Source organism: Henckelia pumila, chromosome 4, assembly GCF_033568475.1.
Source record: "Henckelia pumila isolate YLH828 chromosome 4, ASM3356847v2, whole genome shotgun sequence".
NCBI lineage: Eukaryota > Viridiplantae > Streptophyta > Magnoliopsida > Lamiales > Gesneriaceae > Henckelia > Henckelia pumila.
This window is the reverse complement of record NC_133123.1, coordinates 215,634,591-215,651,257: the sequence shown is the minus strand read 5'-3', so window position 1 is coordinate 215,651,257 and position 16,667 is coordinate 215,634,591. Positions and strand designations below refer to the sequence as shown.

At 34.1% G+C, this 16,667-nt stretch overlaps 1 protein-coding gene across 1 annotated transcript; it reads left to right on the top strand.

Moving 5' to 3' along the window:
- The first annotated feature begins 14,706 nt into the window (after nt 1–14,706).
- On the top strand, nt 14,707–16,466 carry LOC140865364 (dehydration-responsive element-binding protein 2A-like). Its single transcript, XM_073269977.1, has 2 exons — nt 14,707–14,824; nt 15,343–16,466. Exon 2 carries the CDS (start codon nt 15,345–15,347, stop codon nt 16,164–16,166), a length of 822 nt encoding a protein of 273 aa, XP_073126078.1. The 5' UTR covers nt 14,707–14,824; nt 15,343–15,344; the 3' UTR covers nt 16,167–16,466.
- Nucleotides 16,467–16,667: the final 201 nt, after the last annotated feature.

Here is a 16,667-nt window from a genome sequence, read left to right as displayed (position 1 = left end):
TCGTTGCCTCCGATCTGCTTCCGAACAATATAATTTTACATAGAAACTGATCGGACCTTCCGAACCACGATCGGAGCTTCCGAACTTGTTCTTCGTAGCTTCCGTTCCTCATTCCGACCAATATAAAAAATCCCTGAAATAGATCGGAGCTTCCGAACCAAGATCGGAGCTTCCGATCTACCCTTAGCTTCCGAAGATGCTTCTGATCATGATCGGAGGTTCCGATCGCCAATCGGAGCTTCCGATCCCGTAGTAGTAAACTTCTTCGAATTTTGTTTCTGATCTTTGAGTATGAATTTAGTATTAATTCATCTTTGAAAATTTTAACTCTGTAATAAGCTCAATGTAAATATTAGTAACATTTTAACCTAGTTTTGTTAATCATCAAAACATAGAGAAATAAGACTTGTTAATGCATTAAAAACATTAATCTCATAATTCGAGATTTATATGCGTTTAAGGCGTAACAATACACAGAGCCTAGTGTTGTCCTGGGTCATAAGGACTAATGGTGTACAACCATAATCAGGACTTCATCCACTAGAAAACTGATAACCACTTGGAAAGTCCTACGAGGGTTGTTCTATGACCATATCCTATGTGTCATCATCTGTATGCTTCGGACATCCAATGTCCATTACCAATGAAATGTGGTACTCCACATCACAAATGCTATTCTCAAACTCAAGCGACCCTTATCCTTCTTTTGGGCGGCTTAGTTGACTAGAACAATTGTTTAGAATATCCCGGTGATCTGGAACTGGGAAAACTGCGACCTTCTGATCTGGAGTTCTGCAGCAGCTAGACTATAATGTAGTTGAATGCCAGGCTTTGGTTCTTGAACCTACTCGCGAGCTCGCACAACAAATTGAGAAGGTCATGCTAGCATTGGGTGATTATCTCGGTGTCAGGTTCATTATTGTGTTGGAGGAACAATTATTCACGAATATCGAAGAATTCTTTCCGCTGGTGCGCAGCAAATTGAGGTCATGTTATCATGTTGTTTTACCGCATTTGTATTGTTCTTATAATTGAGATTTCTTGTCTATATATCGAATGATTCGAAAAATATATTCTTATAATTGAGAATGCTACATTTGTATTGTCCAACAAAGATTGAAGATTGAAGATTGTGAGAGGGATTGAAGATTGAAGATTGTGAGAGGGATTGAAGATTGTGACAGGGTTTCAAGTTTATCAAGATTAGTTTATAGCTCTATTTTCTAGTATGCATTGAATTAAAATTCGAATTTTGAGTGATTTGTAATATTGAAAATTGTATATTAAATTTAATTTTTGGAATTTTAAATTTTTATTGATTTATAATATTGAAAATTTGTATATTAATTTTTTTTTGTTTTTTGTTTTTAGAAACGACAACGGATTTAAAATGTTGCAAAACCGTTCTTGTATATCTCCAAAGACAACATATTTAAATGATGCAAAACCGTTGTCGTAAGCTTCAAAAGACAACTGGTTTAAACTGTTGCAGAACTGTTGTCATATGCCTCCAAAGACAACTGATATAAACTGTTGCAAAACCGTTGTGGTATGTGTCCAAAGACAACGGATATAAATTGTTGTCATTGGGCATACTTTTGACAACACCTAAAAATACAACGGTCTTTTGACCCCTACGACAACGGATATATCCTTTGTCGTTTTCCATTTTTCTTGTAGTGTGTTTCCAAACATGGTGAACAACACCAGACATCGACGAGAATTCTTTGATTACTTGGTCTCATAATTATTTTCTAAGTTTTTGTGTATTCTCTGCTCTCTCCTATCTTGTTCTCCGTATCTATATATGTAGCAATATCCTTAAATAAGATTGTTTTCTTTTGATAGAGTCCTACAAAGAAAGAATTTAGTCATTTAGTCTTCAATAAGGTAACAACTTTTTTAAATAAAAGATATGAATAATCGAATCAAATAATAATATCACTTAATAAAAGATAGTAATTTTTATAATTAAGGATACAAAAGGAGTAAAAGAAAAGCAAAACACAGAATTACAATTTAGATCAAAGAATAAAATAATTGAAAAAAAATCAATGTCTTGCAAAAAAAGTCATATTTTCCTTTCAATGACTATCTTAGAAAAATTTTAAAAAAGTTTCAACAATAAATTTCATAATAAAGATCGTTAAATTATTTGATCTTATCATTTGTATTTTTTTGTTTATGTTTTTCTGTTAACAGTGAATTCGCATTTTCATTTGCGTAAGTAGCCTTTTTTTTATTTGCTTTTGTTAATGGTGAATTTCATTTTAATCATATAGCTTGCATGTACTTTTTTTTCTTCTTATTTTTGATTTATTTACTAATGTCCATCGTGTTTAATTACGAGACGTGGATGTTAACATAAACTTTTGAAAGAAATATAATTATGTGTCGTGATTATTTTTTAAACATTATTCGGATTTTTTAAAAGTTCATGTCTGGATCTACCGCTGTTACATAAATAATTTTCGTTCGACGGACTCTGATAAAAAAAAAAGACCAAAATTGATCAATATAAGGACCTTAACTTTAATAAAGAACATGTATATATAGATTTAAATATGAAACTTATCGTTGTAACAAGATCATCAATATATAACTTACACGTATATAATAATTCGAAAATAAGACTTCACAAATCATTTAAAAGTAATTTTTTTAAAAAAAATACAAAATTATATATTTAGTTTATAGTTATAATCATTTGATGGGTTCTCTAAACTAGCTACACACGCACAGTGTAAAATATAATGTATAAAAAATAAAGGGTAGTGGGAAAAGTGAAGAAAACATGGGCTTTAGATGAGAAGTTGAATTTAAAATGGATCATGTAAATTACCATATTGTCATTCAATTATTTTTTATCAATAAATAAAATTGAAGGGTATTTTAGTCTACACACATAAATTACCAAATCAATTACTATAAGGGGTTGAGATTTTATTAAATGATGATGATGATGATGATAAGATGATATCACATAAAAATTGAATATATATATATATATATATATATATATATATAATAGTCGTTTGCACACCAACGCGTGTGAGATTAAAATATGAATATTATCATTTATTGTATATATGTATTATATCTTTGTTTCAAATTTAAATTTAAAAATAAAATGAAATCACAAAAGGGATATTATAATGGACAAATGACGTTTAAAAATAAAGATAGAGATTTTGTTTTGTTTTTTTTTTCTTTTTCAAAGATATTTTAGATATTTTGTGTTTAATCTCATCAAATTAATTTTAATTCCGTTACTATGTGGTATTTTTTTTTTTAGTAAAATAGTAAGATATATATAAAAGTTTTCGTATTTAAGAATCATGTATTTGTGGGAAACATTTATTTATTTTTATTATTTGTAGTTAAGGCAATGCGTCATCATTTGGTCAACGCGTGTATGCAGATGATTGAAATTGCCCTTGTCTATTTTATTTCTTCAGTGGATATGTATGCCAACAAACAGTGCACGTTACCAACAATCCGGGAACGCTACCACATACCTTGCCATCATCCGATTATCGACACGTGGCTTACATGCATTCCATCAATTTCCTTTTTGTTTTTTTTTTTTTTTGAAACTTTCTTTTTTTTTTTTCAAACCACACACAAAAGAACCGTGGAACCTAAAACTATTTTTTTTTTCTTGAAACAATATATGTTAACAAATAATAAAGCCAACAAAAATACATTCAACAATCCATTGAATTATTTTTGGAAAAATCATTAAAAACTTATTCAAGAAAATTAAGAAATAAAAAACCAAACAACTTAACTCTAATCTGTGGACAAAATCAACCAAAATTCTGAAGAGTAGATGTACGTCCATGATTTCATAATAAAAATGGGGATTTTTTTTTTATACAAATCTGCAACTTATCTTCAAAACACAAATCTAAGTTATTAAACATAAAAATTAAAATAAAATCCACTCAAACTAAACAGTTCAGCCATGAAGTAACTTTGTCAATAAAATTTATGAACTTAAATAATTTTTTTTGGAAAACCCGAAGGCTCGGAAAAGTGATCTTTGTTGGAGTATGATAAGTTAATTTTGTGTGCATTATTTCGTGTTATTTTATGTTTATTTTGTGCGCATTCATATTGTTCTTTGTGTGTTTTTATGTGTTTTATAGTATGTGTGTGCATTTCACTCTCTGAATTTTATTTGTAGGAAAAGCAAAGAAAGAAGAAAATATTATAGCTCTAAGATGAAGCTCTATATAACAGCTCTAGGAGAGAGAAATAAAAAAGAAATAAATGGTAGCGCTATTGCGCTTAGGAGCAGCACAAGAAGAAAGAAACCAGCGCTTCTGCGCTTAGAGAGCCGCAACTGCGCCACATGAAGAATCAAGCGGCGCATATGCGGGAAAGAAGGCACTTCTGCGCAACTGAAGAAAAGAGGACGAGGCGCTTTTGCGTAAGGAATGCGCATCTACGCAATGATTTGGGCGAAGAAAATATTGAGGAAGAACTTGTCTCACTCGAGCGGGATTTTCTACCGCTCGAGCGAGACTTGAGAATCGTGAAAAAAGAATTGGGGCAGAGTGTTGCTCACTCGAGCGAGATTTTTTTTACCGCTCGAGCGAGATATCGCAAATCACGAAAAATCTGAATTTTCGGAAATTAAATCTTTTATTTTATGGACTTTATTTCATGGGCTTTTAAAGTCATATAAAAGGGAGTTTTATCAGATGTGAGAAGGGAGGAGATCGCACAACACAGAGGCGGCGGCTACAGGCGTGGAGATTGAAGATTTCGGCACTCAGTTTTTCTTCTCTTCTTTAATTTTATTTATTTTTAGTTCATGATTAAAAACTTTGTTTGAATCATGATTTCGTTTATGGAGTAGTAGTTTTTTTTTCTATCAAGGCCATGAGATTGGGCCGAACAAATCATTGTTGAATACTTAGATATTATTTTGGGATTTTTCAGATTTTTATTTATATCATTGATTATTGGATTTAAATTCTGTCTTGTGAATAATTTGATCAACTATTTACTTACTTGTTAATCGATTCCAATTCGACAGATGAGGAATTGATTTCGATCACTTCAATAATTAACATATGGTTAAACCGACTAAAAATAGTATTCGGTTTCAGTATGCGATTTTAGGTGAAAACTGAATTCTCAAAATTCCTAATGCATTCGAATTTGATTTGAATCATGAAAGATTGATCCGTCAATATTTGAATAGGTTTAATTGTTCTAGAAATAGACTGTTAAATAATTTAGGGGAATTCGTCGTGATTTAATATTAATCTGAATCCAAAATTTGTCATTTGGTTGCATGATTTGTTTGGTACCTGCGTGTGTCCTTGATCGAATTTCTCGTTATTGAAGTTTATTCTAAATATTTTGCTGCGCATTTTATTTTAATTTTTTATATTGATTTATTTAATTAGTATTTTTATTTTAATTTATTCAATCAAATCAATTTTATTGTTTGGTATAGATTAGGTGGAAATAAATATATTTTGATAATCATATATTTAGTCCATGTGGGTTCGACATCTGGACTTTTGTCTACTATCTATAATTTGACCTGGTACGCTTGCTAGTAGATTTTTATCACACCTATTTTAGCGGTCAAGAGTACCGTTTTTCTCGTGTCCAAGATGCAGCGAAAGTTTAAAAATTTTTGTTTTGACATTCAAAACATGCTTGAACACTCGTATGGTTTAATTGATAATCATAGGGTGTTTTGAGATAATACCTTTGGTGAATTAATTCACTTGACACCAATTATTTCAGGATTAGCGGAGATAGATCTTATTGTAACTCCCTACGAACAATCAACTTGAATATGTCTTTCTTCAATCTCCGAATCAGGTCCACGACCGGATTACTCGTTCTTCTTCGAACTCGCACTAGAGAGATAGGAAGAAGTTTTTTGTTGAGATTGTAAAATCACAAGAAACGCCACACAAAATTTCTCTATCAATTAGAGATAGTGGCTGAATTCTTGCACATCATCCTTGAGAGTGATTTTTCGAAAATCATACATATACAATTATGTATTTTCTTAATGAGCAATTTTGTATGTTAAGGTAATAATATATCAACCATTGTATATTATTACCATATATACATATATATATATATATCACATATATGTATACATATATATTAATATATATTTATATACACGTTATATATATATATATGTATGTATGTATGCATCGTGGACTCTTTTATTCCAAGCCAACTAGAATAAAATTAATTAAATCTATTTAAGACTTTAATTATTTTGCATTATGGATTTGTATTCTTAAAATTCCATAAATCATGCGCCCATTACAGTGCTCTCATCATAATTCCGATCAATGATCCAACATCATTGATGTGACAACTTTAACTTGCTTGTTATTATGATGCACATTTTGATTTTCGAAATCACTAAAAGGCAACTGCTAATTTTGGAACACTTCCACTGAAATTAAGCAAGTGCACTAAAATTTTTATAAGCTCTTATAAACTCATTTATAAGCTTATTGTTTGATCCTATCAAACTTATTATTTGTTATAAATTCAAGTCCTTGAATTTATTATCTCAACGAGAACATGGAAACCAGTGCTTGTGTGACCCTCAATGGTTCAGAGATACAGCTAGCCGTGGGTTCACAACTCTTTGTGATTAAGGACATTGTCCTTTATACGGGCTTTGTAGTAACCCGGATTCTATTTTAAGATAATAATATGTTAAACATGATTAAGGGTTAGTAATTAACCAATTCCATGGCTTAATCGGACTTCAGAATTAAGAATTGGGCTTCCAATGTTTGGGCCAGTTCGGACGGTCCGAAGAGGAATTCAGACGCTCCGACTCAGCAGTCCGTGGGCTCCGAAGAAGGCCTATTGACTTCAAAGTTAAGGGGCGATCGGACGATCCGAACTCCCCTATACCAAGTAGGCAGGATTACTCAGTCATGAATTTTGACAAGTGTCGGACTTTGAACACTTCGGACGATCCAAAGTGACGATCGGACGGTCCGAACTCGACGTGTTTTGCATGCAGGAATGGAGCTGGATCGGACGATCCGAACTCGAGTTCAGAGGATCCGAACTTGAACGAGAATTTTCCTATAAATAGGGGTCTTCAGAATTCATTTTGAATTACGAATTCCCGAGTTTCATTCTTCAGTTATATAGTGTGAGATATACACTTGAGGGCTAAATCGGTTATTATAGAAGTTCTGGAATAACCAAGGCGTGGTTATAGTCATCCGGGTCTAGCGACTCCAAAGGGCTTACTACGGACGAAGGTATGGTCCGGGAATCTATTTAACTTTTGGAAGTATTTATTAGCTTAGTTAAGGCTTATAGAACTTGTGTAGTGATACGGTAAACATTTGAATATAGGCTTGGAACCTAGGATCCTACTAGATTTGAACTAGCCTAGAGGTACGTACACATTGACTGAGATTGCCAGCGAGTATACATGTTTATCTGTTTCATTTATTTGACATTATTATATGACATGATATATAATTTACCGCTTTCGATATTCATATGTCATGTGTATATACATGTTGAGCCTATACTTTGTTATACCTGATTATAGAGCCGCTCAGCTCTATACTTGATAGTTTTTCACTGAGAGTACCGCAACGACGGGGAGATGTATGTCTGAATACTCTGGTGTACTAGACGAGTGTGGCTGCACCCAGAGGTTGATCCGCGAGATTGCAGTACTCATGTGGCACCTGTACTGAGAATGACTTATCAGATGACCATTTACCAGTCATCACGGTTGCATGCATCATATACATATGTTTACTTATGTTTATGTATTGGGCATTAGCTCTCATGTCCTAGTTGTTATCTTGGACATCCCATTCCACAGAACAGGTTGCAGGATGGACGGAGCCGGTAGTTCGAGGCAGGACTAGGGAGCAGGAGTCTACAAGGGATATTTTATACAGCAAGATTTCGATATAGCTGTATAATATTTACTTTAAATTATTTCGATATGGTTGTATCACTACAGTATTAAGCCTTGAACTTTTGTACTAAGCTGTTATGTAAATTATGAGTTATGTTTCCGCACGTTTTTCTCTATTTAGTATTTATGTTTTAATTAAGTTTAATGCATGTCATAGTTTCCAGTTAGTAGGTGATTCAATGTTGGGTCACTACATTTTTTGTATCAGAGCATGCATAGATTTTGGGATTAGTACTTGGGATTTAGCCTAGATTTGAGTGATTTTGCATATTTGGGATTTTAAATGTGCAAATATTTTCAGATAATGGCTGATGGAGGTAACGAGAGTCATGGTAGTATTGGCCAGGGAGGTAGTCATTAGCATCGTCACCATCTTCATCATCATGAGGATCGACATCGTCCTCACGAGGGTAGACGTCGCTATAAGATCAATAAAATTCTGCAGATAGCACCGAAAAACTTGTTGGAAGGCGAGAATCCTGAGGAAGTGAGGAACTGGATGTTTATAATTGAATGTGTTTTTCGTGCTTTCAAGTGTACAGAGGAGCAGAAGATGGAGGTTCTAGAGTTTGTTCTAGATGGATGTGCATGCTTATCGTGGGATGCCAAGGCAGCTCAGGCGCGTACTGAGAGAGGATGGGTGACTTGTGAAGATTTCCGTCCGCAGTTTTAGAAATTATATTTTTCTCTAGCAGTCCATCAGGCACGATCAATGGAGTTTCTTACGCTGAGACAGGGATCTATGACTATTGATGAGTATCAGCAGCGATTCATTGATCGCTACCCTTCAGTCCCCATATTAATGAGAGTGATGCGTCCAAGTATGATATCTTTCTGCAAGGCTTGAATCATGATATTTATTCACAGGTTGTTTTCTGTGATGATCTGACATATTACGAGACTCTGGTTAATCGGTTCCATCAAGTGGATAACAGCAACAGGCGAGCACATTTGATAATGTCAGGAAAACCTAGTGGATCTCTTGGGCCTAGGTCTCAATCTGTTGTGCAATCTGGACCTATGTCTTCTTATACTACTTCATCTGGATCTCATGGTTCACGAGGTATGTTCCGGTTCGAAAAGAAGAAAAAGAAAAATGAATTTTGCAGTCACTGTGGTGGGAAGCATTCTGCAGCTTTTTGTCGGAAGGCTTCTGGTGCATGTTTTATTTGCGGTGAGCAGGGACATCTGCGAAGAGATTGTCCTCAGCGTATGGGAGCTGCTAGTGGATTGGGATCGCAGATGGGATCTCAGGCTTCTACTCATCCACGTCAGCAGCCAGCACTAACTAGTTCTTCCAGTTTTTCGCCCGCACATGCAAGGGTAGGTATTTGCTCTGTCTCAGGAACAGGCTACTGAGGGAAGCGATCACATGTTTGCAGGTACCTTTTTACTATGTGGTATTCCCGCACTTGTTTTAATTGATACTGGAGCATCGCATTCCTTTATTTCTAGTCGCTTTGTTAAGAGACATAGATTACCTTATGTATCATTAGACCTGGATTTAGTTGTATCTACTCCGCTGGAGCAGGAGGTAGTAACTAAGCGTCTAGTGATGGGTTGCCTTCTAGAGTTTGAGGGTCATGTGTTATCGGCTAATCTGATAATCTTAGCGATGACATATTTTGACTATATTTTGGGAATAGATATGCTGACTTTGTATCACGCTACTATGGATTGTTATCAGTGTCTGGTACAGTTTCATCCGGATGAGGGTGATAGCTGGTACTTCTATGATGAGGGAGCACGACCTCCGATGCCACTTGTATCGGCTTTGAATGCATGTCATGTCTTAGAGTCAGGTGGGGAGGGATACCTCATTTATGCAGTTGATATGTCCACGAGTAGTCCTGGTATTGATCAGTTACCGGTGGTCAGCGAGTTTCCTGATGTATTCCCTGATGAGATTCCTTGTTTCCCTCCGGTTCGAGAGGTTGAATTTGGTATTGATCTAGTACCAGGAACAACGCTTATATCCCGAGCACCTTATCGTCTGGCACCTTCAGAGATGAGGATTGAAACAGCAGTTGCAGGATCTGCTTGATAAGGGATATATTCATCCTAGTGTTTCTCCGTGGGGAGCACCTGTTTTGTTCGTCAAGAAAAAGGATGGATCAATGCGATTATGTATTGACTATAGGCAGTTTAATCGTGTCACCATCAAGAATAAGTATCCTTTGCCGCGAATTGATGATCTATTTGATCAATTACAGGGTACTTCTGTCTACTCCAAGATAGATCTAAGATCTGGATACCACTAGATGCGGGTACGAGACTCAGATATTTCTACGACTGCTTTTAGGACCAGATACGGGCATTATGAATTTTTGGTGATGTCATTCGGTTTTGACGAATGCACCGGTAGTCTTTATGAATATGATGAATCAGGTATTTCGAGAATATCTGGATAGATTTGTCATCGTCTTCATTAATGATATTATTGTCTATTCTTGTGACAAGGATGCATGCACAGCATCTGAGAATTGTATTGTAGATGTTACGAGATAAGCAACTATATGCGAAATTGAGAAAGTGCGAATTTCGGCTTGATCGGGTAGTGTTTCTGAAACAACCCTAACTCTACTTTAAATTAAACTAAATAAAAATACGGGTTTTCCAAAAAAAAAATCGGCATGACCTCTCTATATATATTCAAACCCGCCTGTCCCAGACAGCAAACAAAACAAAATAAAATCAACAACTGACAACAATAAATAAACTAGACCGAGGAAATGAACGTAATCTGAAAAAAAAAAAAAGGAATTCGACACTTCAAATCTCCAAAGGTAAAACAATTAGATAATTACATTCTCATGAATAAATCTAACATTCCTTACATGTGCAATTGTCCAATCAACAAAATGAAAGACTATAAAATGATAAAATAAACTTTTGCGGAAGGCTAGCATAGGTCGGAAGGATGTGTCGTGCCCGCATCGCAGTCCACTCGATAGTCTTGCCCCTCGATCTTAAAGATGACTTATACTTGCCTGAAAAAAAATAAGTGTAGTAAGTCTAAAAGACTCAGCAAGAATATGGGGGGGGGGGGATAACAAGTACTACGTAAAATACAAGCACACGCAGATTAAAAATAGCTGATACTAAAAATACCTTTGTTTTGTGCCCCTTTCTTTAAACAGAAATAAACTTCAAAACAACTGGGAGAACATGAATGAAAGTTTATGAAACATATGCATGGCTAAGTCGAACATATCAATTTAAATGCATAAACTGAACTGATACATGGTCATAAATGATTTGAACTGTAACTGTGAACTTAGATCATTGAATTGTGACTCTGTGATTTCGATCATGATCAGGGCTGCAGTGCACTATGCCGCAAGGAGGTCAGGATAATACCCAACCCAATCTTGGCCTGAATTTGGTAAGGAAGGCCAAGATATCTCTCAGCCCCACACAAACACGTGCTAAGGTAAGGAAACCCATAATGATTTGGTAAGGTAGGCCAAAACGTCTCCCAGCCCCACACATACACATGAATAAATACAGTCACAACCATCTCACTTCGTTCAAAATATTTTCTTTTCTTCTTGAATATGGGACTTAGCATGCATATGTAAATATGATGTACATGTAAATGTTAATCAATAATCATGCATATGTCGTTCTTGAGCTAAGATAGATCGTATATTCGAATTCGGATTGAAAAAAGAACGATGTTTGGATTTGTTAGGAACTTTGAAAGCAAAATTCGAAAGTTGGGTTTTTAGATTTTTTGGTATTGTTGTTGTTATGAGTTGTATTGGATCGATATACTGCTGTCTTTGGTTTTCGATTGATAAGATTATAATCGTTATGCCGTCGGTTTGAGATTTTCAAATTTTAGTGAGTTTGATTGGGTTTTGATAGTTGTTTGAATTGGATTGATTGATATTGGATTTTATTTATCTCCGTACAGATTGGTTGAAGATTGTTTAGCCCAGAGTTAGCCGAATTTGAATCGTCGAAGAGTTAGTCGAAGAGCGGTAAAGAGTTTTACCTTAATCGTTTGAATTATTGGTTGAATAGATTTTGATATAAATATCTTATTGTAGCTTATCCAGAGTTGGAGCTTTTGAATCGAAAAGGTATAAGCAGACATCGTTTAAGCGGGATAGAACACTAAGATAGATGGTTCTTGAGTTTTCTCTAAATCACATACTTGCATCAATACTTGTTCTAGAGTGGGAACTTGTATTTTGTTGATTGAACTCTTGTTATTAATTGAATTATGTTTTAATGCATTTCGTTTTCTATATGTGCATTCATCTTGAGCCTAAATCTTTGATTTCAGCGGGCAGAACGACCCTTTTATTTTAGACGTTCTGGGGGCTATATTCGAGTGGCCTAGGTTGTAGAAGTTCACCTAGTGTCAGCATACTCCTTATAGTCGCACCAAAGTCTAGAGGATGGAGATACATGACACCACCTCGATCGGGAGAGTCGGTGGGTTGTTTACGTGATCTCATCCTCGGGATCCCAAAAAAATAGCAGAAATTCTTTCATTTATCAGAGTTGATATCCCGGATTTAAAGACATGCATTTACTCGTCTTACATTTGAATATGTTGATATTGTATCATGTTTATGAGATATTAGTTGATATTGCTTGTTATGTCGCTTTTACTGGGAATGTTATTCTCATCGGTTTATTCGGCTGTTGTCTTGTCTTTGTATGTGTGCTTGGCAAAAGGTGGGGCAGGACCAGGTCAGAGGCAGCATGACTAGATCGGGATTGTGATGATAGAAGTGAGGATTCGGTTTAGGATTCGAATAGCATGTCGAACTTTTGTTATATTGAAAGCATGTTAGAACTTGTACTTTCTTTGAATTATGTTGTATAGAATATTCGAGCTTTGAGGTTTGCATGTCGTTGTAGTTTGTATTTTATTCTCGACATGTTTTTGAATTGCTTTGGAGTTAAAGAAAATGGTTAGAGCAAGTTCTGAGTTTTTGGTTCAGTCTCGCTCGAGCGGAGGAATTGTACCGCTCGAGCGAGGGGCTTTTTATTTTTGAGTCAGAGATTGGCTCGCTCGAGCGGACGTTTTTTCTCGCGAGCGAGAGTTATTTGTACCAAATACTCGTATGAAATATTGAAAATGCACACTTCTTCCTTGTGAAATTTTAATAGGCATCTTCAATCCTGACCTTTTATAAAATTTGCACACGTGCCCCTCTATATGAGCGATTTTTGTACACATGTCCCTCATGCGACTGGACAAACATTTTGATTTTTTTGGCATCAAATACCCCTGTGAAATATTAAAATTGCATATTTGACCCTTTGAGAGTATAATTTTTAAATATTTTCAATCCATAAAATCCAATTATAAAATATTTATCAAACATTTACATTTTATGAATTTTTATTTTTATTTAAAATTTATTATTATTAATTAATTTATTTCTAAAAAAAATATTATTACTTTATCTTGATATCATTATTTTATTAAAAAAATGCATTCATAAACAAGGATTTTAATACGTAAAAGTACCAAAATATTAAACTAATTAAAATGATAAGTTTAAGAATATTAATTTTTCGATGTATGACTATATAGTATTGAACCAAAATCTAAATTTTTGAAAATATACATTGCACAATTTGCAATAAATAATAAAAAAAATAAAATAATTATATAATGATAAAATTTACTATTACTTCTATATTTAATTGAATAAAATAATATTTTTAATTAAATAAATATAAAAAATATTAGTTATACAAAAAATATATTTTAATAGTAAAATTTATCGTTATATAACCATTTTTTTTATTATTTACTGCAAATTGTGCAATACATATTTTCGAAAAATTTAGATTTTGGTTCAAACATATATATTCTTAAATTGAAAAAGTAATATGCATGAACTTATAATGTTGGTTCAATATTTTGGTACGTTTAGGTATTTAAATCCTTGTTTATGAATGCATGTTTAATGGAGAAATTGGAAACACGAAGTGATTTAATAAAATAATGATATCAAGATAAATTAATAATATTTTTTTAAAAAACTAATTAATTAATAATAATAAATTTAAAAATAAAAATAAAAATTCATAAAATGTAAATGTTTGATAAATATTTTATAATTGAATCTTACGAGTTGAATAGATTTAAAAATTATACTCTCAATGGCTCAAATATGTAATTTTAATATTTCACATGAATATTTTGGTGCCAAAAAAATCAAATTATTGACTCAGTCGCATGAGGAGCACGTGCGCAACAATCGCTCATATGAAGGGGCATGTGTGCTAATTTTATAAAAAAATCAGAGTTGAAGATACCTATTAAAATTTCACGGAAAAGAAGTGTGTATTTTAAAAATATTTAACCGAGTGATTTGGTGCAAAAAAACTCATTTTATTTAATATAATATATAAGATATTAAAAAAATAAATGTAAAAAATATAAAATACATGGATAAATACAAATAACCCCATTAGGGAAATAGGGAGACACGGAATATGCTGAAAACCATTTGCTTGGCACACAAAGAAATTAAAAAGGAAAAACCCTCGATCGTAGGAAAAGACTACGTGTTTCTCGAAGCTGCACGCGACACGTGCTCAAATCTCGGGTCACACGGTTGCCACGTCAACATCAATTAAACAATTAAAAAATAAGTAATTCATCCTGAGGGTGTTCTGGTAATTTCACATGTCTTGGAAATATCTAGAGAAAGGCTATAAATAAGCCAAGCAGCGCTCTCTCCCCGTGATTTTTAATTAATCGCATAGGAAAATCAGAACTACATATCCGCTAAGGAAGAATTTGAAGAAAGAGATATCCAGGTGAAAATCTAATCTGATATTGTGATAGAGGATTTCACAGAGAAGAGGGAGAGATTGTTGAAGGTGATTTCCGTTTTTCGTTTTTTTATTGTTGGGATTTGTTTGTGTGTGTGTGTGTTTGTGAATATGGATATGGGCGTGTGAATTTCTTGGTTAGAATCTGATTTGTTGTGTGCATCTTAATCTTATTAGGGGATTTTCTTCCTAATTTGAAGATCTTAATCTTATTTAAGGGATTTGTTTGCTAATTTGAAGACCTTGTTGATCAAGGAAAGTAGTTTTAGAGTCATATGAAAGCTTAATTTTGTTCTTGTAGAATATTCCCTTGGGTGGTCACGTTTCTTACTTTAACTATTATGATTTTATATTTTTGTCATATTTTATAGTGACCAGCTATCTTTTTAGTGGTTGGGGAAATTTATTTAAATAATTGATCGTTATTATTGTGAGAGTTTAGTTTTTTTGCTGATTTTTTTTTAAAAGATCTTTATTGTTATGGGACTTTCGATTTTTTTTTTTTAGTGTTAAATGGAAGCCCAGGATTTCGATTTTTTGATTTCTTGTATTCTTCTGTTTTGCAGAGATGGCGCTGTTGCATCAAGATGCTATCCTGGTTTCTGAGCCTGTGAATAATTCAAGAAGTCGAAAAACGAGAAGGCGTAAGGATGGAACGAAAAACGTGGCGGAAACACTTGCAAAATGGAAGGAATATAACGTGAAACTTGATTCGGTGGAGAAGCCAAAACGGAAAGCTCCAGCCAAAGGATCCAAGAAAGGGTGTATGAAAGGCAAGGGAGGTCCGGAAAATGTTCGATTCAATTACAGGGGCGTTCGCCAGAGGACTTGGGGAAAATGGGTGGCCGAGATAAGGGAACCACACAGGGGAAATAGACTCTGGTTGGGCACATTCAGCTCTGGGTTTGAAGCTGCACTTGCTTACGATGATGCCGCACGGGCCATGTATGGGTCCGTTGCGCGCCTTAACTTCCCAAATTATGACTTGTCAAAACTTGGTGCCGAAGATTTCTCTTCCGACTCCAACTATTCTAGTATATCAGAGGTTGGGCATGGTCATAATAATAAAATTGAGGATAGTGATGGAATAAGAGAGGAGGGTCTTAGGATAGAAGGAGTGGGGGAAGAAGTGGATCAAGAAGATATATGGAGGGAATTAAAGAAAGAACCTTACGAATTCTTGTCTAATAAGAAGGAAGATCAGCTGGATTCCCTGTCGTTTGATCAAATGTTCGACGCAGAAGAGTTACTCATGGCTTTAGATTCAGTTGGAGTTCAAACAGACAATGCAAGTACCGGATTGGAATTTTTGCAGCCTGGTCGACCCGAAGACGATAATCTCACGCTCGACGATTTGTTTCTCGACATAGATCCAGACCTGGTTATCTAGAAGCTACCTGAGATGACAAGCTTTTTTTTTTTTTTTTTTTTTTTTTTTGGGACATCCAAGCCACCATAAAAGCCGAGACTCTTACGTGTTTTTGAGGATAGGGAATTGGCTGTGAGATATATGATATGGTGTTGGGAGGAGGATTTTTTTATAGACCAATCATCCTCTTGTTGTACAGTTGTTACTCCGCAACTTATAGAAGAATGCTGATACTTGTAAAACTTTCTTGATATCTTACTGTGAACTCAAGAAATCTAACAAAAATTCAGGATTTGTGTTTTTCATTATAAAATAATTTTTTTCAGTTCCTGCTAAATCTTTTCTCGTATGTAAAGAATCTGTCATTTAGATATCATATTTTGTTTTACAAAAATTATCTTTATATAATATAAATATTACATTTTTGTTTTGTTTTGTTTTTGTTTTTTAATTTCAAACATTTCAAATTACAATTTAGTTATCGATAATTTTTACAATTATATTATTATTCTCATTTGAATA

Bases quoted from the DNA above. Each gene is read 5' to 3' on its own strand.
- LOC140865364 (XM_073269977.1), top strand. From the start codon at position 15,345: ATGGCGCTGTTGCATCAAGATGCTATCCTGGTTTCTGAGCCTGTGAAT.